General features: G+C 37.2%; 3 protein-coding genes and 1 long non-coding RNA gene across 9 annotated transcripts; 1 reads left to right on the forward strand and 3 right to left on the reverse strand.

Moving 5' to 3' along the window:
- Nucleotides 1-346: 346 nt before the first annotated feature.
- On the reverse strand, nucleotides 347-8,110 carry LOC108280602 (T-box transcription factor TBX1). 4 transcript variants are annotated; one of them, XM_017495762.3, is made up of 8 exons: nucleotides 7,630-8,103; nucleotides 7,333-7,504; nucleotides 6,096-6,197; nucleotides 3,519-3,690; nucleotides 3,276-3,431; nucleotides 1,566-1,633; nucleotides 1,172-1,290; nucleotides 347-674 (listed from the first exon to the last, which is right to left on the reverse strand). In XM_017495762.3, the coding sequence occupies exons 1-8, from the start codon at nucleotides 7,637-7,639 to the stop codon at nucleotides 541-543; spliced, it is 933 nt and encodes a 310-aa protein (XP_017351251.1). In that variant the 5' UTR covers nucleotides 7,640-8,103; the 3' UTR covers nucleotides 347-540. The 4 variants fall into 4 exon arrangements, with proteins under 4 accessions (XP_017351251.1, XP_053529754.1, XP_053529755.1 ...); XM_017495763.3 differs by having other exon boundaries at nucleotides 534-674; nucleotides 1,141-1,290; nucleotides 7,630-8,110; XM_053673779.1 differs by lacking the exons at nucleotides 7,333-7,504; nucleotides 7,630-8,103 and adding an exon at nucleotides 7,094-7,302.
- A 1,086-nt stretch (nucleotides 8,111-9,196) lies between these two features.
- LOC108280791 (apolipoprotein A-I-1) lies at nucleotides 9,197-11,167 on the reverse strand. Of its 2 annotated transcripts, none has more exons than XM_017496201.3 (4): nucleotides 11,035-11,167; nucleotides 10,493-10,542; nucleotides 10,258-10,402; nucleotides 9,197-10,096 (listed from the first exon to the last, which is right to left on the reverse strand). In XM_017496201.3, exons 2-4 carry the CDS (start codon nucleotides 10,533-10,535, stop codon nucleotides 9,502-9,504), a joined length of 783 nt encoding a protein of 260 aa, XP_017351690.1. In that variant the 5' UTR covers nucleotides 10,536-10,542; nucleotides 11,035-11,167; the 3' UTR covers nucleotides 9,197-9,501. The 2 variants fall into 2 exon arrangements, with proteins under 2 accessions (XP_017351690.1, XP_017351691.1); XM_017496202.1 differs by having other exon boundaries at nucleotides 10,889-11,042.
- A 1,678-nt stretch (nucleotides 11,168-12,845) lies between these two features.
- LOC108280792 (apolipoprotein A-I-2) lies at nucleotides 12,846-14,719 on the reverse strand. Its single transcript, XM_017496203.3, has 4 exons — nucleotides 14,623-14,719; nucleotides 14,133-14,182; nucleotides 13,903-14,047; nucleotides 12,846-13,782 (listed from the first exon to the last, which is right to left on the reverse strand). Exons 2-4 carry the CDS (start codon nucleotides 14,173-14,175, stop codon nucleotides 13,188-13,190), a joined length of 783 nt encoding a protein of 260 aa, XP_017351692.1. The 5' UTR covers nucleotides 14,176-14,182; nucleotides 14,623-14,719; the 3' UTR covers nucleotides 12,846-13,187.
- A 2,343-nt stretch (nucleotides 14,720-17,062) lies between these two features.
- On the forward strand, nucleotides 17,063-19,578 carry LOC108280220 (uncharacterized). Of its 2 annotated transcripts, none has more exons than XR_001815731.3 (3): nucleotides 17,063-17,198; nucleotides 18,636-18,787; nucleotides 19,034-19,578. It is a non-coding gene; the product is annotated as an uncharacterized LOC108280220 (long non-coding RNA). The 2 variants fall into 2 exon arrangements; XR_006984263.2 differs by having other exon boundaries at nucleotides 17,154-17,173.
- The last annotated feature ends 154 nt before the right edge of the window (nucleotides 19,579-19,732 follow it).

The following is a 19,732-nucleotide window of genomic DNA, read 5'->3' on the forward strand; positions in this document are numbered from 1 at the left end:
ACCATAGCCTTCCTGTCAGCTTGCACCAGTCTGACCATTCTGCTGTGACCTCTCTCTCATCACCAACAGAACTGCAACTCACTGGATGTTTATTTCTTCTTCATGTAAACTCTGTTTTATTGTATGTTTAATTTAATTCATCTGTCTATAAAACATGCTCATCGATTAGGTTGCTATAAACTAAAATAAAAATGTCTCTTAATATATAAAGTTAAAAAATGAGGAAATGATTTACGCTTTACTTGGTCTACCGTGCATGTTAAAATGTTAGTCTGATGAAGTAAGATAAAAGGCTAGATATTTGGTTATACTTCACAAATGTGTTACAAAACACAATGTTGATTGATTCAGAGGAAAATACCAGCAGTTTATTGTAAGTCATTGTGAGAGACAATCGTGAAAGCGATGGAGAGTTTATAGCGTTATACAGGCAAACAAAACACTTCTCTTAACACACATCATTCACTATTAGGAGATTATAAGACAGCTTTACAAGAAAACAGTCAAACGTAAGTTCAACATAAACACACTGACTTTTCTTCAGTCAAGGTGGCTTCTTTCTGGTCTCCGAAGACCATCCTCCCACTGACAGTTAAACAGAGGGACAATAGGAGCAGTGTGGACATGAGCATGTCTCCCCCTCTTCTTCCTCTCAGTGGTACTGGCCGCTCCCTCTGTGAATGAAAGTTTATTTAGCATTTATGGAAGGAGTCTCCACTGTCAGCTCTTTTTAACAGTCACTATGTTTTCTGACAAGGGAGGGTCTTCAGGACAGAGGCTTTACTTATTCTTTTTTTTATATATATATATAACATGACAACATGTTATTAACTTCAAGAGAAAGTGAAAAGAGAGGCTGGTGAGGGAATGATGGTTTATAATATAAGTAATAAGAGGAACTGACTTTTTGCAGCTGTGTCACAACATTAAATTTAACTATAAACAGATTTTTTAAAATGACATTTTTCTGTTGTTAATTTTAAAAATGTAATTGTTGGCAAATTGTTGTAGTATATGAGGAATAAAACACTTTGGGACATATTGTTTTAAGAACATAGTTATCTTCATGTTGGGCTGCATCACACCTTCCCATATATGATTAGATTTAATATTGCACTTATTGTAATAGGATTTAGTCACATGGAACTCTGGAGAAATGGACAGGCCTCACGGTTTACATGCTGTTTTTCTGTTGTCCTCTGCTTCTTAGTGCCTGGGTGCTGGGTGCTCTCTTGAGGGTGCAAGGGCGAAAAGGAATGAGAGAGGTGAGACTTGGTCCCTTCTGCAGACCTGTCCAAGAAACACAGTACCACTTTAGATTATATCACAATGCAACTTGTGTGACTGCAGACTAGGCTTTAGGTCTTTGCTCTGACCTGTTTCAACTGCATTAGTCTCTGGTATGACAGATAACCAGAAATAAAGATAAGTAAGCATATACACATTTACAACATTTCACCAATTAAAGGTTAATTATGGATTAGGAAAGAGGAATACATTAACTTGACAATAGTTTAAACATGAGCATGAGAGTTTTTTCGTTCTGCAGAGGGAAAACGACCTACCAGTTATTAGCATCTGTAGTGCGGAAGCCTTTAGCAAAAGGATTGCTGGCTATCTTCAGCTGTGTGATCTAAAGAGAAGAAAGCCATACACCAATGAAGAAAATAAACAAACATGTTTTTGCTTCTAATCTTTCCTAGTCTTTTGTGGTCAGAAACTTGTTAGGCCCCATTCAGACCTGAATATTACCATCCATCTAAGGTGACAATTACAGGTGTACAGTGTTAAGTACAGTTTTTCGCAAAAAAATGCATGGCCATATTACATTTGTACCATGAACAATGTTTCCTGCTCCATCCCGGCCAAGCAGTAGAGTTGCCCAAAACCTTCCTCAATAAAAGTACTGCTACTTAAATATAATGACTCACATAAAAGTAAAAGCCATCATTGATTATGAAAGTACCTGACACTGCATTTCACTTAATTTCACTTAAAAGGTTTACTATTTGAATGCATTTGATGATCTACCAATGACAGTGCATGTGGTTTATTCCTCTTATATCACAACTAAATAATTTGATCTATTAAAGAATGTTACATCGTATTTCTATCTGTTTATAGCTATATTTAATGGTGTGGAACATCGGCGTGACATGTATAGTTCCTGTTATCACTTACATTATAACAGTTATATGCAGTTCTTCCCTCACATTAATAATGCAGCTTGTCATAGCTTGTCCTGAGGCTTTACCCCTTACTGTTTTTAGTTTAATAAAGCACTCACACTGGAGACTCCTTCCATAAATGTCTTTATGGAATCTTCAGCATATCAACACTGTAAAAAAATTGCTGTAAATTAAAAAAATTTACTGGCAATTTTGGTTGCCAGTAAAGTACTGTAAAATTTACAGTAAACATGTTCAAATTAAAACATATTAACAGTAAAGTACTGTATAAAACAGGGGTGGGCAATCTTATCTAGAAAGGGCCGGTGTGGATGCAGGTTTTCATTCCAACCATGCAGGAGGCACACCTGATTCCACCTGTTTAATCAGTTGATCTTGGCTTTCAATAGATTAAGGTGTGGCTTCTGCTTCCCACACTGGCCCTTTCCGGATAAGATTGCCCACCCCTGATATAAAATCTTGTAATGTTGTATAAAATGACACATAACCCAGTACACTTTGTATACTAGTTGAGCTAGCTGTGGTGGCTCAATGCTTATGGCTTCAAGTCATTGATAAGAAGGTCACATGTTCAAATCCCAGTACCACCAAACTGCCTTGATTGGAAGACCCTTCAGCTCAGCTGTATCCTGCATCAATAAAATGTGTTGTGTTATTTTATACTATGTATGATATTGATTGATATTGCAAGTAAATTACTGTAAAATCTACAGTATTCACCCAAAATTATGCATTTTCTTTGTTAACTAACAACATATTTTCTAATCTGTTTATCATTAGTCTCATGATTAAATTAAATTATTTGCCGCAGTTGCTACACGAGTGAATTAACTGTTACTACAGAAACATCATTAATATAAATCTGTAATTTGCTTTGCAGCCATCACTACTGTCAAGAGCTGTTTGATACAGATAGTGTATAATTTAATAATAACACCTTCTCACCAATCAGATTTGAGAATTCAACAGGGCTGAGATGTGAGGCATTTTATTTCCTGCCTCTATCAATTACATCGAAGCCCTATTCAGATTTGTTACACGGCCAAGGCAAACATTAATACAAGGACTAAATGGGCTTTTAGTTACCCGGTGGTTCTGATAGGCGGTGACTGCGATGAATCGTGTTTCTGGGAAGGAAAAAGTGCAGAAGTTGCGATGAGCTGAGCGTTGACTGTCCGTACTTTGGTCCACGAGCACTACATGCAGCCGGGGCTGATACCGGTGCATGGAGTTCAGGATGATCTGCACAATCCAAATTCATATGTACACTTAGCTAATGCACATTTACATACACACAACGTTGTTTTGAATTTCTAGTATGCAACCTACATGGCCGTTATCATCCAGAAGGTTGTTGGTAAGTTTGAGACGGTCAAATGAGACGGTTTGTTTCATCCACTGCGACCCGCATGCTGGCGAATCTGGGTGAAAGTGCACCCTTCCTGGGATTGCAACATCTCCACGACCCGCCATGAGCCATGAAGAGCTATGGAAGGCGTACCTGCAAAAACAAACACCGCGATATCATCTCAATGTCAATTGAACTATTTTCAGTCCAGCCTGATGATTAGTTGTTCCAAGAGATTGGTTATCCCAATATGTTGAGTTCAGTCATACAGGTCTTTGAATTGTCTAGTAATAAGATAGAAATAACAGGAAAATATTATCCTGATATCATACAGTTGATAGTAAAATTGATTGTTTGGGAAATATAATGGACTAAGTTCATTAGTAAATATTGTGGGCAGGTGCAAATCAAAATAATAAACTCTGGGAGCAGGCAGGATAGGTCAAACTTTCTGTGGATCCTGGTCAGAAATCCTTCAGGAGTGGGATTAATAACAGTCACTTTTCACATAACACATCAGAGTTCTGGATAAATACAGCTGAGAAAATCTAAAAGATGCTCAGAGGATTCAAAAGAGGCTGGAAGCAGTTAAAAATGTTATTCAACAATATTTATATCACATTCAGAAGAGAGAGAGAATTTTTCACTAATAATATCTCAACATATGCTTGTACCATGGTCATTTTTGTGATAATGAAGGAACATATGTGAAAACTAACAAATTAAATGACTTGTTGGGATAAATTAAATTTCAATGTCTTCATTAAAAAACCTTTTACACTCATTTGTATGAACTTGAGTCCAATTATGAACGAACTCGGACTTGTCACACACTTGGGTAAATTTGTACTCTAACTTGGCACGGACTCAGAAATTTTGGAATCAGAAAATTTTCTGAGTACAGTCGAGTCTGCGTCATGTGTAACATGAAAAGAAAGATAAAAAAGAAATAACAACATAAATTTAAGATAACAAGAAATTAATTCTTCCTGCCTGAACAGGGGGCTTTCTGTGCACACACACTTGAAAACCGCCTCATCGTGCAAGTACCGAATTGAGTTCTCTTTAGCAGCTTATTACCCTTGGATGGTCAAATAAATACACACACATCATGTCAAAATTCAAAAAGTGCCAACATAGGCAGTTATGTCTTAAGTGAATGTAAATAGTTAGGGAAATTTGGAGGTGTGTTAATACAGTATATTGGATCTTTGCATTAGGTCTTAATGACCACAGTCTAATAAACCTGCTGCTGTCTGTGTCATTAATGTTCATCAAACAACAAAAGAGAAAATCACTCACTCACTCATTTGTCTGAATAACTTCAGTAAATTTAATAAGAATCTCTGTATATATCATACAGTGGCCTATTTTATTTTATATTTAATTGCTTTATTCAATTTCCATAGTATTTCTTACTTGAATACTACTGATAGACCTACCTGTGAAAACGTATCGTTATCGTGAAATAAGACTGTAGTCATATCGCCCACCCCTAAACATTAGCATTTGGTGATTACAGTCTCGAATTTCACGTAAAATGTTAAATGTACTTCTTAATGTAGTAAATATCACAAACCCTGCTGACAGGGATTTTTTTTTTTTCATTTAAGGAATTTAAATGGAAAAAAAGATACAAGAACAGAGCTGTGTTCAGAAATGAGTTTGTTGTCATTCATAGACAGATTAAAAGCCGTAATAAAGCATGAAGCTTCTTGTTATGACATGCTGCTAAATGTAACTCTACTCTGTCTCTCTCCGCCGATATAACTGTGGGGCCGAGGATTCAAATCATTGAAATATTAACTCGAACGGATACAATATAGTGTGATACAATAATGAAACAGGTTCATTTGTATTTTCATACACTTGTAATATAATAAAAGTTCTACATATACCGCTACATCCATTTTTTTTGAAATCGTTTGTTGATAGGAAACTAGTTGAGGTGCTGATGACATGAAATAAAAATATTAAATGGCAATGGCAAGATATAATAGTGGTATTTTTTTGTTACATTTATGTTGCCATTTGTTTGTTAAGGTTAAAATATTAATTTTACAGCTCAGTGTTGAGTTTACAATTGCGATTTCAAATCTTTTTTCAGTTTAATTACTCTCTGGACTTGGCTCGGACTCAATTGGTTAAGGACTTGGTCTCTACTTAGACCCAACACTAGGAAATTCACACAAATTCACATCAGTTCCTACCTCCAGATTTTAATTATCTTAATGGCATTATAGGATGAATCACACACAGAGATATAAGTTGAACTGATAAAACCCATTGGAAGTCCAGCTGTCAATACATACTACTGCTAGGCTCAAGAGGTTAGATGTCCAAGCTGCCTATTTTACCAGCATCATGACCAACAATCACTCCAAAACCACTCTTATTAAAAAAAGGTTCTTGAAGAGCTCATTGGATAATTAACAATTCTTAGCTTCATGTAGGAGTTCCCTTTCTGAGACTCTGTTGTATATAGTTCTACACAGAACAGTTAAGTGTTCCTCCAGAGAGACAATGAAAGAACATTATCATCTATGAGAATCTCGTACCTGTATCTCTTGTCATCCACTGGAATGAAGTCCATGAGGAGGACGTACTCTGCTGCAGGGTCCATGTCTGTAATGTGCACTTGAAATGTAGGAAACATCCTCCTTTTGGAACACACACAGGAGCATATTCATGTTAGAAATCACTTGCCTACTTAATAGTTCCTCAGGTGTTCTTGTGATGGCTTCTGCTAATTCCCTTCTGATGGAAGGGAAACCATATGTTTTAGGGTTCTTTCTTCAAGGTGACAAGCTAAAGAAACCTTAAAGGTACCAGAAGGATCCATGAACTCACAGTCCTGTAGTAAACACATAGAAAGTATATCCCCCCCCCCCCCCCCCCCCCCCCGCAAACCTTTATTTAATCAGGTAAATGTCAGATTTAACCTGATTAAACGTCTCTTTTCTCAAGAGAGACCTGGAATAAAATGTTTCATCAAGCAAGCAGTCTGAGCAAACATATACAATTAACATAGCACCATAAAAAAAATAGGGTGAAGAACTCAACAACACTTACTGATGAGGCCAGATATCATATCCCTTAAAATTTATTTGAATTATCCCAATGCAACCAATTCAAGTAGATTAAGGTCTTTTTGTACAGGTTTAAATGCTGAAGAAGGAGAATACTTATATCCTTTTTTCCCCCAGTTCCATCCTGACACAAGGAACAGGCTTTGACTTTTTTTTTTGTTGACATTTTTGACTATATATAGTTCCTATTTTCCTGTTTTGTATACACCTCAATCACAAAGTAAATTTCTATCATTTGAAAGGGAGAAAACTCTATTTAAAGATTTCATTCCGACTGCAGAGCAGAAACATAAAGGACATTTTGACAGCCGCTATTGGAATACAGTCTGCATTGATTAGGATTATGTGAATTTCTCTATCTAGATTTTATATACTCATAGATAGGCTGGCTGTTTTAACCACTGTGTTTGTGGTACCAACTGGCTCCTTACTCAATGTGATCTTAAAAAGTAGATTAAAAGATTTACTTTTAAAAAAAGCATTTCCACATAATTTTAGTGGAATGTATTTATGCGTTCTTAAATATGAGGTCTCTTTTGGCCAGAACCCATTTTCTTGTCTTTTTTGACTGTTTACACAAATCCATCCACAGCGACATCAAATGAGTTCTCCCAGACTGTCCCACAAATACATCATGTTTTATAAACAGTATTTGTAGTGTTGTACGTGTACATGCAGTTCCCTGTAATTAAATGTTTGTTCCAACCTCCCAGCTTTTGTAACTATCATCTCAGTGCCAAGCTGGTCAAACTGTTGCCAAAGCCTATATGTTTCCAGCTGAACTTTGATCCTTGTGACCTGAGGGGCTTTGGCACATGGGTCAGTGTCCTCTGGAAGGCAAGTTGAGCCCATTGAACAGGTCTGCATGAGTTTAGAGACTAGGAAAGAAGATAAAACAAGATGTGATCAAATAGGAACATATTGCACATATGTCTAACACAGCGAAAACAAGCAACGACTTTTGGTATTAATCAAAATATTGACAAAGTAGATAGCAAATTACCATTCATCATGACTTCTATGTAAATGACTACAGTTTCAAATCTGGTTACTTCTTGTGTTTCCAATGAAATCCAGATTTTGCTAGAATTTGCTTCAGAATGAGGGAGCCTGTATGTGGCACCGAACCAGCCAAGCTGAATCAAGCTCAGATGGCTGCCTTTTATATGCTCTGAAATGCTAATTCAAACTTAATTCAACACCTCGTTCACTGACGTCATACTTCTCCTTTGAGACAACATACCAGAGATCAGATACAGATTAATTACAAATATATTGCCTTAGAATATTGAGTGAAGACAGGGCACCATCTGTAGACATAAGTCTTGGTGCCAATTGATCAACCGTCCCTGAAAACCACTGGCAGCACTCGACACACAGCTAATTGCATTTTTAGCATGACTCCCTGGTGGAAATGTAAAACAAGGAAACAAGGGTGCTCTCTGATGCCATGGATCTGAACTTTGCCCTTAGCATTGTCCTAAATAAACTGACCTCTAGGTTGCCTGAAGGACCTGTCAGGCTGAAAAAATGGATCAGGTAATAATGTCCTGCATATGGTCATACAAGAATCCATGACCATGAACTGTCTAATTTCATCAGTTATCAAAAGCTAAAGTGCAATTTCACTCAAAATGGACATGAATATTCATCAGATGTTGTACTACAGGTTTACTGAAATTGGTCATCTTATTGGTCAGAAGGTTTTGATTAATTTTCTATAACAACAGCTCTGACAATAGTGCTGGCTGTATTTAAAATCATAGGTTTACAGTATATTAATGAGCTCATTCGAATATGTTTTCATTTCTGTAGTAAAAAATATATATATTCACAGGGACTTGTATTGGCACCCTCATAATTAATATGTGGTGACATATCTGTGACTAAAACGATTAAAAAGAGCATAGCAGTTATTGCAAAGCCAACTCACAGGTTAAGGATCTGTGATAATGAATGGATTGTATTCTACCTCATTTATTCGTTGCTTTTGATCAAATTATCTGCTAAATGTAAATGTACATGCCAAACAATTACATTATTCTAATTGCAAATTTAAGCATCAGCGACCTTCTGCTTTTAAGGAGGTGATGATCAATTGAAGAGGCTTTAGCAAAAAATTGAAGGCTGAATAAAATGTTCATGGTGCAAGTTTATGGGTTAGTGTTGACATGGCTCTGCCTGAGGGAATGTGTGTGGTTGACTAATCCATCTAATACTAATAGAAACAGCCCACTAACAAAAAAGCAGGGTTTGTCAGTTCTTGTTGATTTATTATCCTAATTATCTGATTACTCAATGCCATGAATGTTGCTTTCTCGTGGATGCTTGTGTAAATATTTAAACCTTTAGTTGATCAGTTTTATCATCAGAGTCTAAATAATTAATTATGGTCAGTAAAATAAGTGATATTTCAGTGGTACATGTGCATTACGTACTGTATGTAGTTGTTAATGAATAGTTTTAAACACCACTGAACTGATGTAGTTCATATTGAGTGATTGTAATAATAATTGAGTAGGAGGCAAAGCTAACTCATTTTAAAATACAACACATGAGGCATGAGGAAATTAACATGAAACAGTTTGTATTTTATTGAGCCATTCTTTTAGCACAGCAAAAGCATTTAAGAATGTTACACAAAAATGTTTACATTAGCATGTGCTTACTACAGTAGATTAAAAGGAATGGCATTCTGGAAGACAGAACATAGACAGAAAGAAAACTCCAGTTTTTGCATCAGCCCATGTGGTGAATGGAAAGTGGAGAGGTCCTGAAGAGACCAGGAGACAATTGATGTTAACAGGATCTAGGGCAATTAAGATGGAAGCTTTTAAGATTTCACTGTGGGCAAAAATAAGGTACACAAGAGTGGTTACTCCTTGAAAGCCTTGTCTATGGCGGTGTAGATACCATGCAGGTGGGGCTTGATCTCATCACCTAAATTCTTGAGCTTCTCCTGCAGCTCCCCAGATTCATACTTTTTACGCAGACTTTCAATGGCAACTTCAATCTGCTCCCTGTACTCCTGGACATGGGGTCCATATTTGGTCTTCAGGTCCTCCAGGATCTTGGTCAACTTGTCACGAATGATTTCCACAATGGGGGTCAGCTTGGACTTGGTCTCTTCAAAATTAACCTTGACCTTCTCCTGCAGATCCTTGACTACAGGCTCAAACTTGGCCTTGAACTCATCCACCACCTTCTGGTTCTGCTCAGAGTACTCCTTAAGTGCGGGCTCCAATAATGTACGGTATTCGTCGAGATGCTTCTTCACAACCTCGCGCAGCTCCGCATACTTAGGCTCAAGCTCCCTGCGCAGCTCCTCCAGATCTTTGGAAATCTCCTCACGAGCACTAAAAATGAAGTCAACAATCTGGGGTCCGATCCCCTCACGTACTGGTGCAAGGGACTCACTAACAGACTTGAGGGACTCCTCAATTTTGTCTATGCCCTGAGTGAGGCGTGCCCTGTGCAGGAAAGAGAAGAAGAAAAAACATGACAGGTTAATTATCTGTCAAATAACTTTTGGTCAAAATGGAAAATACTGAATAACATGTCTGCAGCTGATGAGTGTTGAGCAAGGGCAAATGTTTACCGAATGATTTATCATTCAAGCTTTATCTCTTACTTGTAATCCTTGAACTCAGCATCATCAAGACTGTTGATAGCTTTATGTGCTGACGCCTTAAGCTGGGTTAGGTAAGTCACCACCCCAGCTCTGATGTGCTCATACTGAGTTGGAGCATCAGCCTGATATACATCACCTTGGCAACCTGGGCAATAAATTTGTGTAAGAATTTACTTGTTCATTTGGCTTGTAAGCAGTATGCAAAGATTGTAATGTGCTAAGAAACAGTGTTTACCTGCAGCCAGCAGAACGGCTAGAGCCAGAGCCACAAACTTCATGACGGATCTACAAGAAGACAAGCCAAAGAAAATGTCAAACGTATGAGGAACCTATTTTCTTTTTAAGTTTTGTAAGTAATTTCATTAACTACAGTGGCAAAAACTGAAAATACATAATATAGAATACATAAGCAAGACATGAAACTGCCTTAATCATTAATATTATGCCTAAATTAATCTAATTTCCCATGCAAATCTATACTTATCAATGAAATAATGTATGTTTACAGGGTATATGCACACTGATGCACATTACATTTACATAAATATGGAGATATGAAGATCTTACACAAAGATATAAAGATCTTATTAAAATCACATAAGTAAGGTTCTATATTGCTATTCGCATTCACCCTAAGGTACAGCCTCAAGACCCGTGAGCATTTAATCTTTCTGCAAAAACAGTTCAACTTAACTCTATTTAACAGTTTAATCATCCTATTTAAAACAACCAATGCTCTTCCCCGTGATCTCTAGCAAAATGTTGTCCTCAGCTTACCTGTTGATGGTGGTCTGGAAGAGACTGGCGAACTTAAAGCAGAGGTGACTATTTTATAGGGCCCTGGTGAGGGGGAGGAAGCAGAATGGAGGTTGTGAAAGTACCTCCATGTAGGTGGACCTCAACCCTCCTGCCCCAAATGATCCGTTTGAAGAGCTGGGTACAATGGTCACCAGTGTAGGGGGGTCAGTAGAGGCTAAAAAGTGCTTTGAGGACATGTCCGAATCTTAAACTCATCAGTGACCTAGCTTTTTATGTATATTTGATGTCGATAGCAAAAGGGAATGAGTACTTTCACGGTGCAATAAACTCAATGCTGTAAAATAAATATGCTGAAAATGTTGTGTAATATTGGGCTAGACCATAGGATTCCAACCTAGGTCCTAGAGAATCCCCTGCTGTGCACATTTTAGTGTTTTCTCTGCTCTATCAAACCCACTTCAATTCGAGAAGGGCTGATTAATTGAATAAGGTGTTTTGGAAGCAGGGAAAGCACTAAAATGTGCAGGACAAGGGGTACTCCAGGACCAGGGTTTGGAACCTATGGGCTAGAAACCCATTTGGCAGAATGTACTCTAATCAGACAATTATGGGAAAAGATGTTGCCTGCAGTGCTTCATTTTGTGTCTTTTGTGTCTTATTACAGAAAAAATTAACATATTTACTGTCCTTTTGATGAAGTTGCATGTCTGATTCACTAGCACCAATGAACAAAATAATACTATTTGACAGTTGAAAGCACACATAATTTGGATTGGAGTGCTTCTGTTTTAAACACATTGATTTTTAAATAACATTGATGTGTGATATATGATTGCCATATATTTTTCTGTTGTTGTTATTATTATATTGGCACCCTGTCCAGGGTGTACCCCACCTTGTACCCGATGTTCCCTGGGATAGGCTCCAGATTTCCCCGTGACCCTGAAGGAAGGATTAGCGGTATAGAAGATGGTTGGATGATGGATGTTATTATTATAATTATTATTATCCATCCATTTTCTGTAACGCTTATCCTACACATGGTCATGGGAAGCCTTTAGCCTATTCCAGGGGACTCAGGGCACATGGTGGGGGACACCACGGATGGGGTGCTGACCCATCACAGGGCATAATCACACACACTTACAAATTATTGACAATTTAGAGATGCCAATCAGCCTACAACACATATGTGTGGACTGGGAGAGGAACCGGAGTACCCGGAGGAAACCACCAAATCAAAGGGATAACATGCAAGCTTGTGCACACAGATCGGCTGTGGGAATCGAACCCCCAGGTAAACGTGCTAACCACTATGTCACCATGCCTAATAATAATAAATAATAATAATTGTTATTGTTGTTGTTATTATTTATTTATTTGTTTATTTAGAAAATTTAAAGAAAAAATACAACTATGTTGTCAGTTATTGACATATATGTTTTTGGATTTCATCCCATGTCCTTCTATTTATTACAAAAGACCAATCAGTATTTATTCTAGTTGATTTTATTATCCTAATAGACTAAGTAGTCAACCCCATAAGTATTGCTTTCTTGTGGATTCTTGTGGATTTATGTAAAACATATCATTCTTTAGTTTTATTAATGTCTCAGAAATGAATGGTGGTCTTAATATTTGTTTGAGCTGAACAAAAATATTCAGTAATATAAGTGATATTTCAGTGATTATAGTATGTGCATTTGTTTACAGTACCTAATTGTTTAATCACTAGTTTTAAATGACACTGAACTGATTTAGAATATATTAGGTAATAAGCTTAAATCATAAAAAAATAAATCTCATAATTTCATGAGACATAACAAAAATGAATATGAAACGTTTTATTTTATTGAGATATTCTTTTAACAGTTTTTGACAAAATAGAAGCACTGCAAAACATTACTTAAAGCATTTAACAATGCTACACAAAAATGTTTACTTTAGCATGTGCTTCATTCAGCAGATTCAATGGAAGGACATGTTGTAAGACAGAAAGCATAGCTCTAGCTTTTGCATCAACCCATGTGGTGAATGGAAAGTGCAGAAGTCTTGAAGAGATTCTGTGTGATTTCAGGCCTTACTGGTCCAACTGATGATAACAATGTAGGGAAATAAAGATTTAAGCCTTTAAGACTGCACTGTGGGCAAAAAAAAGTGAAGGAGAGCGTTTATGCCTTGATAGCCTTCTCAATGGTGTTGTAGATACCCTGCAGCTGGGGCCTAAGCTCATCAGCCAAATTCTTGAGCTTCTCCTGCAGCTCCCCAGATTCATACTTGTGGCGCAGTTCAGTAAAGACACCTTCAATTTGTTCCCTGTACTCCTGGGCATGGGGTCCAAATGTGGTCTTCACCTCTTCAAGGCCCTTGGTCAGCTTGTTGCGAATGGTTTCCACAATGGGGGTCAGCTTGGACTTGGTCTCTTCCACATTAACCTGGATCTTCTCCTGCAGCTCCTTGATTACAGGCTCAAACTTGGCCTTGAACTCTTCAACCTGCTTGCGGTTCTTCTCAGAGTACTCCTTCAGCACAGGTTCCAGCTTCTCGCGGTACTCATCAAGATGTTTCTTCACAACCTGGCGCAGCTCCTCACGCTTAGGCTCCAGCTCCTTGCGCAGTTCTTCCAGATCATGGGAAACCCTCTCACGAACACCAGAAAGGGCATCAACAATCTGGGGTCCGAGCCCCTCACGGACTGGGGCAAGGGATTCAGAGGCAGACTTGAGCACAGTCTCGATGTTGTCCAGGCCCTGAGTGAGGCGTGCCCTGTGCAGCAAAGAGCAGAAAAAACAAAACTGAAAAACGATGATCAATATATAATCAATTGCTAAGTTGTGAACAAGGATCAATGTTCACTGAATGATGAATGCTAGTTTGATTTCTTACTTGTAATCCTTGAACTCAGCATCATCGAGATGGGCAATAGCTTTCTGTGCTGTGTCCTTAACCTGGCCAAGGTAGGTCACCACCGAAGCTCTAATTTGCTCATACTGAGATGGAGCGTCAGCCTGCAGGAATCGTGCCTGGCAACCTGGACAGTCATTTTATTAAGAATTTGTTCATTTTGCTGAAAAGAAGTATGCAAAGTTTGTACTGTGCTATGTAAAATTATTTACCTGCAGCCAGCAGAACGGCTAGAACTAGAGCCACAAACTTCATGATGGATCTATAAGGAGAAAGAATAAAATAAGAAAAACTGTCAAGGTTTGAAGCGTTGAGAAGTTATATAAGTGCGAAATTACATTTACTACAATAACAAAAAACAAACCTATATAGGCCAAATAAGCAAGAAAGTAGTCTAATTTGGTGGGTAAATTTGTATGCATTAAGTAATTAATTTGTTCCTTCATTCATACAAAGTATATGTTCCTGAGACAGAGATTCAATTTATAGTAAGAACCAAAAACAATCAAAATCACATACTGAGTTCTATATGCCTAAACATGAATTCCCATTCACTCTAAAGCTAAGTCTCAGACCTGTGAGTACTTAAGCTTTTGCTCAAAGCAGTACAACCTATCACTATTTTACAATTCAAACATCCTATTGAAAGCAGCCAAGGCCCTTTCTCAGGATCTCTTGGACAAAAGGTTCTCCTCAACTTACCTGTTGAAGATGCAGGTCTGGAAGGGACTGAGGAACTTGAGGCAAATGTGGCCATTTTATAAGGATCTAGAAAGGGGGAGGGAGTAGAATGAAGGGTGTGAAAGTGTCTTCGTGGAGCTGGACCTCAACCCTCCCGCTCCTGGGTACAATGGCCACCTTCTGAGTGTAAGCAGTCAATAGAAGCTAAAAAGTGCTGTGAGGATGTGTTAGGATCTTAAACTCATTAGTGTCCTATCTTTTGATACCTTTTTGATACAGATACTGTGAGTGAGTTCATTCTTGAGGCTGTAAAAACACTGAAGATTTCTTAGAATATTGGGTTAGATGCGCAGTTAGAAGAATGAAAATATCCTTTCAGACATTTGTGGGAAAGGCTTTTTTTTGTCTGCATAAAAGAAAGAATAAATGTATTTTCTGTCTTTCTGAGGAAGCTGCATATCCAATGCACTATTTCAGCACAAATATATTGTTTGTCAGGCTGAAGCACACATTAATAGGATTTGAATGCTTTTGTTTTAAATGCAAGCCACCGTGGATGATATCTGTTGTTTTACATCATGATTTGTGAATTTGATCATGTTTAATTAACATTGATATATGACACACTACATGGTCAAAAATATGTCGACTCCTGACCATCACACCCATATGTGCTTGTTGACCATTCCATTCCAAAGTTGGTCCCCCATTGCTGCTCTAACAGACTCCACTCTTTTGGCATTGCTTTCTAGTACATTTATTAGTAAATGTGGCATTTATTAGTAGATGTAGCTCTGGGAATTTCTGCCCATTCAGCCACAAGAGAATTTGTGAGGTTGGGCAATGATGTTGGGTGAGAAGACCTGGAGCACAGCCTGCTTTCCAGTTGATCTCAAAGGGGTTCAGTGGGGTTGAGGTCTGGGCTCTGTACAGGCCACTCGTTCTTCCACACCATCCTTGACAAACCATGTCTTAATGGAGCTTGCTTTGTGCACAGGGGCATTGTCATGCTAAAACAGGTTTGGGCCTCTTAGTTCCAGTGAAGGGAAATCTTAAAGTAACAGCATACAAAGATATTCTAGTCATTTGTGTGCTTTTAAATTTATGGCAACAGTTTGGGGGAGACCTGCATAGGTGTCTGATTGTGAGGTGTTCATATACCTTTTCTCATATATTGTATCATAGTGACAAATACTTAAATTTTTTACAGAGTGGATATTTTGTTAAACTAATTAGCAACCCTAACATTTTATCTGGTTGTCCCTGAGCAAATCTTGACTTTTGGAGTTCACCCCCTGTTACTGTCTTTTTCTTAATCCTTCTTTGTTTTCTTCCTAATCAGGTCAAAAGCTCGGGTGCTTGCTCATTTATGATTGCATTTAAAAAGGGCATTGGGTCTAGCTCAAAGCCATAAAGGAGGAATGTCGCAATTGCCATGGTACACACTGTTACCATCAGTGCATTACACACATTTTCTGTATGCTGTGGCAAAATGGTTTAAGGGGACACTTTTGGTGTCCACCAGACATGAATTTTGAAGCATGTATGTATTTGGATAAACACCACACACACCATGATTTTATTCAATTAAAATACATTGTATGCTTGCATTTTTTTTTGTTACTGCATATTAACACATTATATAACGCATTGTGAATCCACAGCATTGTATCTACAGCCCGGTAGTGCTGATCAGTAGTGCTGTCCTTTGTGGCAGTGAAATTAATCAACCTACAGATGTAAAGTAAAAATCAGCTGCTTTCAGGAAATCTTTATAGACATGATGTGTGTCCTTAGTGCTTTGCAGAGTTGTGATGACATTTTTTTTTTTTTTTAATTCCCAAACTGTAATTATGATATAATATGACATGATAAGAGTGTTTCGAGATCCGGTTTACTTGTACATTGCTTACCAAACAAGTTTTCAAGATGCAAATTTTCATGTGTACAAATGGACTGAATTTATGTATGTGAAATACAATGACAATCCTGTTTTTGGTCTGCAGGAGCTATTTAGCATCTCAGGCTCAGGGTGCTTGTTTCTTTTGTCAAGCCTACGTGCTACAAGACCAATTCAGCCGATTGATCTTTTATTGATGGGGCCATCGAGCCAGCTGTCTCCAGCGACATGCTGAGTGAACGAGTGACCAGAGCTATTAACTCCACCATCAGCCCTTTTTGTTTTATCATGTAATGAGGGATTCACATGTGAAGGCCTGGGTGTAAGTGTGATCATCAAAGATGTGTTAAAAGTTCTGAAAGGCCATTTCGGAGATCAGTTATAAGGGTGTTCTGTGAGAGTTTACAATGAATGCCTTCTTTAAAGATAGAAAAAATCGGATACCATGACATACAGAAAACACTGATATTGGGTTGGCTAAGAAGAAATATTCTTTAAGTAGTTATTTTGGACACACACACAAAAAAAAACAGAACAAAATGTAATCTTAATCAAAGCTTCAGTAGACCAGAAAAATGTAGCCTCTGTGTGTGTGTGTGTGTGTGTGTGTGGGTGGGTGTGTGAGAGAGACAGTGTGATAAAGTGTTAAACCTTTGGTCTGGCATTATCTCGGTAAGCCACAGAAGCCATCGCTGAGGTTGAGTATCTTATCAAATGTTTATCAGTTACACTGTAGCTAATCTCATACATTGCTTTAATTGCTGAGCTAAAGGTTTCCCTGATCTACTTTGTCTGCTGTTACCATTATTAAATGTCATTTATTTCTATAAAATTAACTCAGTGAGTGCCAAACATAAAGTAGCTTAACATGTATAAACAGGAAGAGGAGATGTTGCTGCGCCAATTGAAGTGATTACTTTCTCGAAATTAACTTAAACTTACACATTAAAAATAATCCTGAAATAATTCATTCAGCTACGGGTTTGTGTGCATGGTGTCCTTTATATACTTACAAAGAAATTAAAATCACATAAAATGGTTAATAATATTTATTGTGCATTTATGTGCATTTGCATGGCATTTAATGATCCCTGTGATTAAATATATAGTAATTATGAATTACTTTTCATTAATTAATTTAAAAAATCAAATCTAATTAACTGAAAGACCTTTTTAAATATTTTTTATGAGACTTCTTCTAACTGTAAGGAACCAGAAATAGGTGAATATGGGAAAAGAACAGCTTTGACGGTTTGTTGTTGTTGTTGTTGTTGTTGTCAACATTTTGTTTTTTGTTTTTACAATCAAGTGAAGTAATGGAGTCAAATTGTTACTGCTGCTCACAATTTTTCAATCAGTCTTACAAGCCAGATATACTAGAGTTTTCATTTTACCTTAACTTAAGATGGACACAAAAACTGGTTCTATTCACTTATTTTCTCTTGAATCCAAAGATACAGCCATAATAATAAACAGCAATAATTATTTTGGACCTTGAACTTTTTTGAAGTTGAAAAAGAAAAGGACAAAAACCTCCTATATATAGAAAGTACTATATATATATATATATATATATATATATATATATATATATATATATATATATATATATATATAAATCTTCTTTTTTTAACCACGAACCAGTTATCAGCTCATTGACCTTTTCCCTAACTCTTGGTGATATGAGTCCTTATGTAATTAATTTAAAGCTTAAAGAGTGACGTCATTTGTCAATTTATCATCGCCACCAATCTGATCCACACAGTTGTCTTTGTCACAATATCAGGATTCACAAGGTACACACTCTGTAATATTTACATATCTTGTCAATATAAGTCATTTGTGGTACATGGTAAATGGTAAATGGTCTGCACTTTAATTTTATAGGTATTATTTCACAGTGCTGTTGAATTCTCGACTATGATTGGTCAGAAAGCATAGTAGTCCTGGCTGTAATTCATATCAGGTTTAAATGAATCTGCTCATTCTAATACATTATCATTTCTATAGTAGCAACTAATTCACAGGGACTTGTACGGCAGACACACCAAATAATCTAACTAATAATAAAAGATAATAAATTATGTGTTTAACAAAGAAACACATCTAATCATTTATATGGTGATGCTTTCAGAAAAAAAAAAAAGTTTCTGGATGGGAGTCTCCAGTGTCAGCACTTTGTGTCAGTCAGTAAATTTTCAGAAATAGGAAATGTCTTCACGGTGGAGGTTTCTTGGTAACTTGACAATCTGTCTTAACTTCAAGAGGGGAAAAAAGGAGATGCTGGTAAGGGAATGTTTTATAGCTGCTTGTTTCACAGATGTATCACAACATTAAATATAACTACAGAGTAAATAGATCAAAAGTATCACTTCTTGTACTGTAATTAATAAAAGATTGCAACTGTTAGCAAATTGCTGTGTGTAAGAGAAATAAAACACTTCAGGATATGCTGTTAACTCTTGGATGGTAAAAGTAACTCTGCTTCACGTTTGGCCACATCACACATCCTTATCATTTTATTCCTTACAGGTATTTCCCTTTTATCCCCAGAGTTCCCTGGATAGGCTCTGGATTTACTCCGACCCTGATCAAGATAAAACACTTAGCAACACATACAGCTGTATAATCTCAATAGTTTCCACCTAAACTACAATAAACAGCCAAAAGTATGCGGACACCTGACCATCACACATAAATATGGTTCTTCCCCAGACTGTTGCCACAAAGTTGGAAGCACACAATCGTATAAAAAGTTTTTGAATGCTGTAGCATTACAATTTCCCTTCCCTGGAACTAAGAGGCCCAAACCTGTTCCAGCATGACAATGTGCACAAAGCAAGCTCTGTGAAGACTGGGTTTGCCAAGTTTGCCCTGACCTCAACCCTACTGAACACCTTTGGGATGAATTGGAATGCAGACTGCTCACCAGACATCACCTCCACACCCAACATCAGTGCCTGACCTCACTAATGCTATTATGGCTGAATGAACACAAAGACACCGGAGATGCCTTTCATAAATGCTAATAAATAAATAAATAAATAAATAAATACACACAGCATCAACAACCTTAATTTGTTTGATTTATTTTTAGTTTCTTTGCTAATAGGTGTTACAAATGTGTATCAGTTTTAGGGTAGCAGTAGAAGGGCTATTGAGAACAATGGACCTGTAGTACATTTTACTTTTGCAGTGACAAATATAATGTAATGTTTCCGTTCACTTTTA

This window comes from Ictalurus punctatus, chromosome 20 (assembly GCF_001660625.3).
Source record: "Ictalurus punctatus breed USDA103 chromosome 20, Coco_2.0, whole genome shotgun sequence".
Taxonomy (NCBI): Eukaryota; Metazoa; Chordata; class Actinopteri; order Siluriformes; family Ictaluridae; genus Ictalurus; species Ictalurus punctatus.